General features: G+C 41.6%; 1 protein-coding gene across 12 annotated transcripts in view; it reads right to left on the bottom strand.

Moving 5' to 3' along the window:
* Positions 1–7,637: 7,637 nt before the first annotated feature.
* The window catches only part of FN1 (fibronectin 1), a 69,807-nt gene continuing 67,180 nt past the window's right edge, over positions 7,638–10,264 (bottom strand). For all 12 annotated transcript variants that reach the window (XM_040228554.1, XM_040228555.1, XM_040228561.1 and 9 more), the window contains 2 exons: positions 8,719–8,829; positions 7,638–8,399 (listed from right to left, as the gene is read on the bottom strand). In XM_040228554.1, coding sequence (XP_040084488.1) covers positions 8,328–8,399; positions 8,719–8,829 — 183 coding nt within the window. In that variant the 3' untranslated portion in view covers positions 7,638–8,327. The remainder of the gene's footprint in view (positions 8,400–8,718; positions 8,830–10,264) is intronic.

Below are 10,264 nucleotides of genomic sequence, written 5' to 3'. Positions count from 1 at the left end.
AGAATCTTTTATTTTTTTCAGCCATGCTGTGTGGCTTGCAAGATCTTAGTGCCCTGGCTAGGAATTGAATATGGGCTCCAGCAGTGAAAGCAAAAAGTTCTCTTAACTACTGGATCACCAGGGAATTCCCAAGAATCATTTTTAAATAAACACATATATTACCATCAGTGAGGTGAAAAAGAATTTTGCCAGCAGTTCCCCTGCCATGCCCCCTCCTCACCACACCTGTTCTTGATTACGTTCTTTACTTTCCTTCTAGGAAACCACCTTTGGGCCGTTTTGATACTCATCAGTTTGGTGATCTTGGGTACATGCCTTGTGTTAGTTGCTCAGTTGTGTCTGACTCTTTGTGATCCCAAGGACTGTGACCCAGCAGACTCTTCTGTCCATGGGGTTTTCCAGGCAAGAATACTGGAGTGGGTTGCCATTTCCTTCTCCAGGAGATCTTCCCAACCCAGGGGTCAACCCCATGTCTCTTACATTAGCAGGCAGATTCTTTACCACTAAATCACCAGCCTCTTGGAATTTTGTTTTCTCATCTACAAAATGGAGATGGATTTGCTCTCAGAGAGGCTGAGTAGCTCCTGATTATTAGCACACAATCCAGGGCTGGTTGATCAGGTTCAAGTTCCAGCTTTGTTACTAGCAAGCTGTCTGATGTTAGGTGATTCCCCTAGACTTTCCCTCACTTTCTACTTGTAGTGTGATGTTGCAGTATACAACTCTTAGGGTTGCCCTAAGGAGTAAATAGAACAAACTCTTTAAGAGCACTTAGAACACCACCTGGGGTGTGATAAATACTATTCATAAAAAAAGCTATGTATTGCTTTCATAATGCTTTTGTGTGTATGGGGCATAAAAGGTAATAGAAGATGATATTAGTGTATGGAAATTGGATTTTACCTCAGTTTTCGAACTGGTAGCCAGAAAGTCTCTGAGTTCCTTCGATCTTTCATCTACTCTGTTTTCCCAAACCCCACTTCATACAGCTTCCAAATTGGTTGGCTGGACCTGCACCAGGGTCCTAGCCCAGGCCGTGACCCCTCATCTGGGTCAGAGATGTTCTTTCTCTGATGAGATTCATGCAGTGAGTAGCACAAACTGATGCTGAGATTAAAACAGCAGAAACTTGATTCAATGGCCAAAGAATGGAGAAGTAGGAATCTAGTTTGCAGATCAACTTCTCGATCCAGTTTGAGTGGAGACACGAAATATATAGAAGGTTCAAGGTAAAAGGGAGGGAATTGGAAAGAAGGGGAGGAATATTCGTGAGTTATCCAAGGACAGCACTGGTTTATGGAATTCTCTAGGCCCAAATACTGGAGTGGATAGCCATTCCATTCCCCAGGGGATCCTCCCAACCCAGGGATCGAACCCAGGTCTCCCGCATTGCAGGCAGATTCTTTACCAGCTGAGCCACCTGACCTCCTGACCTGCCTCTTGAGAATTCTGTATGCAGGTCAGGAAGCAAAGGTTAGAACTGGACACAGAACAACAGACTGGTTCCAAATAGGGAAAGGAGTATGTCAAGGCTGTATATTGTCACTCTGCTTATTTAACTTATATGCAGAGTACATCATGAGAAGTACTGGGCTGGATGAAGCACAAGCTGGAATCAAGATTGCCGGGAGAAATATCAGTAACCTCAGATATGCAGATGATATCACCCTTATGGCAGAAAGTGAAGAACTAAAGAGCCCCTTGATGAAAGTGAAAGAAGAGAGTGAAAAGGTTGGCTTAAAACTCAGCATTCAGAAAACTAAGATCATGGCATCTGGTCCCATCACTTCATGGCAAATAGATGGGGAAACAGTGTCAGACTTTATTTTGGGGGGCTCCAAAATCACTGCAGATGGTGATTGCAGCCATGAAATTAAAAGATACTTACCCCTTGGAAGAAAAGTTATGACCAACCTAGATAACATATTAAAAAGCAGAGATATTACTTTGCCAACAAAGGTCTGTGTAGTCAAAGCTGTGGTTTTTCTAGTAGTCATGTATGGATGTGAGCGTTGGACTATAAAGAAAGCTGAGCCCCAAAGAATTGAGGCTTTTGAACTGCGGTGTTGGAGAAGACTCTCGAGAGTCCCTTGGACTGCAAGGAGATCCAACCAGTCATTCCTAATATTCATTGGAAGGACTGATGTTGAAGCTGAAACTCCAGTACTTTTGCCACCTGATGCAAAGAACTGACTCATTTGAAAAGACCCTGATGCTGGGAAAGATTGAAGGCGGGAGGAGAAGGGGATGACAGAGGATGAAATGGTTGGATAGCATCACCAACTCAATGGACATGAGGTTGAGTAAACTCTGGGAGTTGATGGACAGGGAGGCCTGGTGTGCTACAGTCCACAGGTTCACAAAGAGTTGGACATGACTGAGTGACAGAACTGAACTGAACTGATCCAAGGAAAAGGCTGTGGTTTGGATCCGGAGACCAATGCAACACCCCTTCTCAATCCGTATGGGTGCTGGTGGGTGTGTCAGCATATGCTAATATATTACAATGAGCATATTACGAGACTCCAGGGCTAGTGGAAGTCAGATATGTCACCATCTTGGGCCTAGGTGATTCTAAACAGTTCTTGTTTCTTTTTGCAGCTTCCTTCTGAAACTTAGAAAAGAGTAATCAGTCTCCATTTGAGGAAGGGCCAGGGATGTGATTCTGGGGTGACAGCCTTGATAACATTACCAGTAAGCGACAGGATATTAAGGAGGCTTTCTGTAACTAAAGTGCCATTTTTTCCATTGAAATAAAATGCACGTATAAAATTTATTATCTTAAACTTTTAAAATTGTACAAATCAGTGATTTTTAGTATATTCATAAAGTTGTAGAGCCATCAACCACTATTTAATTCTAGAACATTTCCATCACCACGAAAAGAAGGCACATTCTGATTGCCAGCTATTTTCTACTCTCTCTCTGGTAACCATTAGTATATTCTCTGTCTCTATTAGTTTGCCTATTCTGGACATTGTGTATAAATGGAAACAAATATCGTGTGGTCTTTTGTGCCTGACTTCTTTCATTTAGCGTGTTTTTAAGGTTCATGACATAGCACATATGAGTACTTCATTCCTTTTTATGATCAAATAATATTATGATCAAATAATATTCCATTATTTGAATATACCACATCTTTATTCATTCATCAGTTGATAGACATATGAGTTGTTCTCACTGTTTGGAAGAAAAACGGCAGTATGAGCATTTGTGCACAAGTTTTCATGTGAACACATGGTTTCAGCTCTCTTGGGTATATACGTAGGAGTAGACATGCTGAGTCATGTGATCACCCAAAGGTTCGATTTTTTTTCAAATTAATTAGTTTGGGCTGGGTCTCCGCTCATCTGTGAGGGCTTCGTCTAGTTACAGGGCATGAGCCTCGCATCGTGGTGGCTTCTCGTGGCAGAGCACAGGCTCCAGGGCCTGAGGGCTCGGTGGTTGTGGTGCATGGCTGTAGTTACCCCACGGCATATGGAATCCTTCCAGACCAGGGATCACACTCGTGTCCCCTGCATTGGCAGGAGGATTCTAAACCACTGGACCATCCGAAAAGTCCGATGATCAGCTTTTTAAGGAACCACCAAACTTTTCCACAGCAGCTGCACTCTTTTTCCTTTTCTACGAGCAGTGTATGTTAGGGTTCCAGTGTCTCCACCAAAGTGCCATGATCAGCAGTTGGCTCCACGTATTACAGCTGGTGCAGAATTATACAGCACAGCAGGGTTCATCGTACAGTCCTGTCCAGCAGTCTCCGGGCAGGGACAGTGTTTCTTTCTGGAACTAACCGATGGTTTCCGAAGTAATGTGATGGAAAGAGCTCCCTGGGCACATCCTTGGCCTGCGATGTTTCTTCCCTAAGGGCAGTCTGCTGAGATCGTCAGGCTGCAGGATGGGTGATTCCAGCCCCGGCCCATACAGGGTGCTGACAATCACCCTATGCTGGCCACCTCCAAACAAAGTAACTTCAGGCCTTTGGAGGCCCCACACAAGAGCCGTTTTAGGAAAAGTTGGCTCCTAAGATTGCTAAAACTTTTAGTCTCTAAAGAGTAAGTAAAGAGGATTCAAGGAAATGTAAAACATGCTTTAATATCTCATACCTAACTTTACTGAAGAATGTTAAAAAATGAATTTCCCATTTGGGGCTTTCAGCTGAAGCATCATTTCTCTTGCTGTTTTATTACTTACAGTATTCTCTTCACTTCCTCTGTAATTTATATAGATTTTTGTTTGCAATTTAAATTGAGTCTCTTTTATTTTAATGAGGATATGAAATAGCATGATATGACAATGATAATAACTTCCATCTCCAATATTACTGCCATATATACTCTTTAAAAATAACTTTCTTAGTCTGAAAAATCTAGGGCAATGTCATTTTTGTGCTCTACCTGCTTTGTCAGCCTGTGTTGTTATCTTTAAATGTCCCCAAACATGAGAAGTCCCAAGAGTGATTTTTTTTTTAATAGTTGAAATGTATCTACTGAAAATGGGTTTTTTTAATTGGAACTTGCCACTTTTCCTACCACAGTAATGGGAGTTTACTGAATGGGAAGCAATTTCAGCCTTAAATGTGCTGATGTGTTGTTTCTTAATTACTTTAATGAGTTTCATACAACTAGAAATGGAATAGAATTTTCAGTGGAAGTATAATTAAATGGAAAAGTCATTTCCTATACTTGTAATTTCCACCTGATCATTTCTTTATTCACCTCCACAGAATATCTGCCTTATAGCCTTATATCATCAGTGTTAGTCACTCAGTCATATCTGAATCTTTGCATCCCTAGGACGTAGCCCACCAGGCTCCTCTGTCCATGCAATTTCCAGGCAAGAGTACTGGAGTGGGGTGCCATTTCCTTCTCCAGGGGAGCTTCCTAACGCAGGGTTTGAACCCAGGTCTCCTGCATTGCAGGCAGGTTATTTTCTGTCTGAGCCACCAAGGAACGTCGTGATATTTTAATACCCACGAACTTGCATAATTCACTCAGGTCATTAAAGCTGAAAACAAAAATACATAAGTTTCCTACAAATCAAGTGCAGCAAGACAAAGTATAACTTCAAAACCACAATTTTTCTTTTTTAAGTCTGATATGTTTACAACGTTTATCTGATTTTGCTTGAATTGCCAATGTCTTGCCTATATCCAGATCGGTATTTTAATGAGGCCTTTTCAGTCTGGCCTGCTTAAGACTGTTCTCAGGGACAACAGTAACATGAGTTAGTAAAAACTGTAAAAGATCTTTGGAAACGCTCGTGTTTGAATGATTTTGCTGAGAAGCAGTAAACAAGAAAGTTTTACCATTTTGCATTGTGATACCAACACATAAAAGGCCACTGATTTTCTTTAATTTGTTGTAATTATCTAAATGTAGTTACTGACTCACTATTGAAATAGCTTTGTTTGTAAGTTTGGTATATTGCTTTTGAGAATCTAGCAGGCATTTTGGAAAGGTGGTACTTTTTTTTAAATTTTAAATGTGGAACTTGCAGGTTTTATAGTTCAGTGTGCAAGTTGTTGACAGGCTCAGTATGTGTTTAATATAGTCCAGTTGGATTTACTTAAATGCACATTGGGGAAAATAGTTTTAGGCTTGTCATTAGATAAGTAGTTTAAAGCCAAGTCAGTCTCAACTCATTCATTTTTTTTTTTTTTGACCATGCCAAGAGGCATATCAGATCTTAGTTCCCCAGCCAGGGACTGAACCTGCACCTCCTGCAGTGGGAGTATGGAGTCTTAACCACTGCACAGCTAGGGAAGTCCCTCCTTTTTTTTTTTTTTAAGTAATTTATTATTTATTTTTGGCTGCACTCAGTCTTTCTAGTTGCAGAGAGTGGGGGCTACTCTCTAGTTGAGGTGCTTGGGCTTCTCTCTGTGGTGGCTTCCCTTGTGGAGCACGGACCTCAGGGTGCATGGTCTTCAGCAGTTGTGGCTCACAGGCTCAATAGTTGTGGCGTGGGGACTTCCTTGCTCTGCAGTATGTGGGATCTTCCCAGACCAGGAATCGAACCCATGTACCCTGCATTGCAAGGCAGATTCTCAGCCACTGGACGAGGGAAGCCTCCTTATGTTTTTAAATGCAAAGACTCTTCAACAGGATGGAGCTGAGGTGCAGACTTTCACTAGTGTAATTCCTGGGCCTCTTCACCTTAAAGATGGAGGCCACAGCCACTTTCTCTTTAGCAAGTCTACAGTAGGGTTTCCCCTTACACTGTGAGTAGATTCGTACTGGGTCACATTCTCTCCATAAGCACTGATGACTCACGTTATGTGAGACAGTCACTTAGTATCACTGTGATCTGTTCTTCCAGAATGATTTTTCCTATCTTTCACATGTACAGTTCAGCTATCTTGGCAACTACTGGCTTGATAAAGCTGTACATTTAGTGATGTTAACAGAAGTGTGGGGTCTGTGTCCTGCTTAGGACTCATCTGGGCTGTAGTCTCTGTAAAATAAGACCATAAGACCTCTCCCAAATGAGATGCTAAATGGCAAGGAACTTTGTAAACTGTACTATAAACCTGTTCCAACATGAGGTTTTGGTTTTCTAAACAAATGAACCCTGAAAAAATCTTTCTGTATTTAGTCTTAATATTCATTGCCAGGTGTTTCTTGAAATACTTTCTTTCATTGCACAATGGTGTATTAAGTATTTTCCATGTCTTGTATATTATGAATTACTAATCTTTTACTATTTACTAATTTATTTCCAGTGCTGCTGTTTTACTATTCTAGACGCTAGATATAATCTCAAAGTTTTGTGGGTTCCTCAAAGTTAAACTGAAAAGAAACAGCCTTTCCAGACCAGGGCTATGCAAACTTTCTTCATCTGGGCACTTCAGGGTCAGCTGGCATTTGTTAAGGCAAGTTGGATTGAGGTTATTACACCACAGTGCTTCCCTAAGATTAGACTCCTCTAGGCCATGTGATTTAAGTAGTTTGAACACCTCAGTCATCTTTTTCTTTCCCTTATATTCCCTCTTTGAATAGATGTGTATTTAATGAAGGACAGAAAGGAAGTGGGAAAGAGGAGAGAATTATAATGGTTGGAAAATAACAGTGAAAAGATTATTTCGATTATACTTCTGAAGAGCTAGCTAGCAAGTTAAATAAGTATTTGAATCCACCGAAATCTGGTAAAGTGGAAAATATAAAATTATCTCCAACACTGGAAGAGACAAAAGGATAAGACCGAATCTAGGTTTAGGGACTGACAGACTTAGCAAAGCTTGTATTTAAATCACCAGAATGTATGAGACTGAAGCACTGCCTACTGTGCTAACGAGGCACCTTAAATCACCAACATTTAGAGCCATGTACATAGGTTTTCAAATGTTTGCTGAGTAACAAAGGAAAAATAAAACATGCAGGTGGATTCTTTATTTTCCCCCTGAAGTTCTTTCTTTTCTTTTTGGCTGCATCGGGTCTTAGTTGCAGCATGCAGGATCTTTTGTTTCGGCACACGGGCTTAGTTGCCCCGTGGCATGTGGCCTCTTAGTTTCCCAACCAGGGGTCAAACCTGTTTCCCCTGCATTGGAAGGCAGATTCTTGGCCACCAGACCACCAGGGAAACACGCCCCTGCCGCCCACCCCCCGCCAATTTCTCTATGTAAGAAAGAAGACACCATATTCAAGTTATGGAATGTAAATCTTTTATTAAACGGTTGTCTTTCCACAGTAGTAAAGCTTTGGCACATACAGTATAAAAAATAATCACCAACCATAATTAGACCAAATTCCTCTTATCAACTGCATACTAAGTGTCTTCAATACAATTTTTTTCCATATAAAAATACTGGGAAAAATTGATAAATAACAGGTAAGAAAAAGATATTTCTAGGCAATTACTAGAATCATTTGGAAAAAGTGAGTACTGTGGCTGTTCTGAACACCACAGTAAAAAGGACATGCTGTTCCTACAATATTGCGGGCCAGACAGTTAAGTGGAAGCAGAAGTGTTCAGGTAACTTTCCTACTTAAAATTTTGGTAATATCATTTCAAGACATTTTGTATCTTGGTTGGTGCATGTGCTTCCCTATGGATCCCAATCCAAATCACAAGTTAGAATCACTTCATTTAAAATACTGAGCGGCATCAAATATTTTGGAGAATAGATAACCTACTGCTCCCATGTATGAGAAAAGTCTCAAAACACTCCCAGGGTGATGCTTGGAGAAGCTGTGAGTTGAGCTGAAGCTGGAGAAGTTACTCCAGAGCAAAGGGCTTAAAGAAACACACTAACATGGGGTCTGCTAACACCACTCCAGTTTGGATGGATCTTGGCAGAGATCCACGTTTATTTCTCTGGGTTGGAAACATTACTCTCGGGAATCTTCTGTGTCAGCCTGTACATCCAAAGGCATAAAGCACTCAATTGGGCAGTTGACATTCTGTAAAAATAAAAGAGAGAAGAAAAAATCAACAGCAAATACTGTAAAGCCTACAGAAGAAACAAGGGGAAGGGTGGCTTCTCTGACAGTTACTTATAGATGGGAGAATACTTCGAGCTTTAAGCACTTAGCTATACACTGGGCAACAGGAGATGCTCGAGAGAACCCACATTATGTTACAGGATACAATATTCTCCTCTTAGGTCATTTAAGTTTTTAAAAATGTTCATTCAGAAGAAAGGTACCTATAAAAAGAGACTGCCTACTATGTGCCTAATCGCCTTTTAAGGAGAAATGTGCAGGGCACCAATGTACTTACAGTGTTTGTTCTCTGATGGTATCTCTGGGAATACTGGTTGTAGGAGTGGGCAGTGGAGCCTTCGTTACCCGGTTCAGCCCCTGGTCTGCGGCAGTTGTCACAGCGCCAGCCCTGAGAGCGCAGAGGCATTAAGTTAGAAGAGGTTTAGGATGACACAAGAATAGCGCAATTTAGTGCTTGTGTCGAAGAAGAATTTCAGCGCTCAAGCTGGCAGAATACACGCAGTTAACCATAAAGGAAGTGCTGATGATGATTTCATGCATTTGTAACTCGGAGAATACGTTCTGGCTGGTTTCTCACCATTGTACAGCTGCCTTTGTTTATGCTTTTCCTTTTTCCTGAAATGTCCCGTAAACTCCCATGTATGCCAGCTCGCTTTGGTCATGTGCAGCTCTTTGCGACCCTGTGGACTACAGCCGCCAGGCTCCTCTGTCCATGGGATTCTCCAGGCAAGGATACTGGAGTGGGCTGCCATGTCCTTCTCCAGGGGATCCTCCCGACCCGGAGGTCGAATCCGTGTCTCTCAAGTCTCCTGCACTGGCAGGTGGGTTCTTTACCACTAGCACCACCTGGGAACCATCTGGCAAGGCTCATTCCCCTCCTGACTTTCTGAATAAGCTTTCCATACTAGATGAAGGGAGAGGTTTTCCTAGAATTCTAGGGCGTTTAAAAAGAACGTAAGATCACTTGGACAGACACCCTTATTTTACATGTAAGGGTAAAGAGACCCAGAGAAATGACTGGCTGTGAGGAGCCTGAAAATCACCCAGTGACCTGCCACCCAGCTGGGTGAAGACCAGTCATGGTCTTTCACTGGGAGGTCCTGGGACTTTCCAGTCAAGTGAGCCGCCTTTTACCTAAATTAACCTGAGTTGGGCTTTTTTTCTTATGACCCGAACAAACCTAAATAATACGATCACTTTCTTTTTTATATTGCCAGTTAAATATTTCAGACATATTTCTCCATTTAAAAGCCTATTCCCATAATACATTACCGAGACAATACAGGTAAATACGTATTATAGAATCAACGAATCTTGCTTTCATATAAATGATGTAATAATACCTACTCCTGTCTCTAGTGTTTCATTTAGCACTTTGCTTTACAACAGTTGTCACGCATGAAAGACTTTATGTGCATAAATCAAGAGGCAGAGAGTCTAAAGTGAAACCAAAACTGACTGTGCAACAAATTCACTTACCATTACCCATTTATTCACTGAGCACATGACTAGAAATGACTAGGTTCTGTGATCTTTATACGTGTTAATGAGAGACCGAGACGTCCCCCCAACCCAACTACAAGTGGTGGGATAAGATCAGAGTAGCTTCTGGGGCTGCCCTCAGCCAGACTCCTGATGAACCTTCCCTGCTGCCAGTTTAACTGTCCTAAAAAAAAAAACCCATCTTCCATCACGTTCCCTTTCTTCTTGGGTGCCTGCAACTGGCTAACACCAAAGGCATCAACTGGTGAGTCCTACCCAGAGGTACCAGATTTGAAAAAGCTGTTGGGCAGGGTATGTTTTCATTGAAAATAAAGGAATGT

This window comes from Oryx dammah, unplaced genomic scaffold, assembly GCF_014754425.2.
Source record: "Oryx dammah isolate SB20612 unplaced genomic scaffold, SCBI_Odam_1.1 HiC_scaffold_27, whole genome shotgun sequence".
NCBI lineage: Eukaryota > Metazoa > Chordata > Mammalia > Artiodactyla > Bovidae > Oryx > Oryx dammah.
This window is presented reverse-complemented; position numbering and strand designations above follow the sequence as displayed.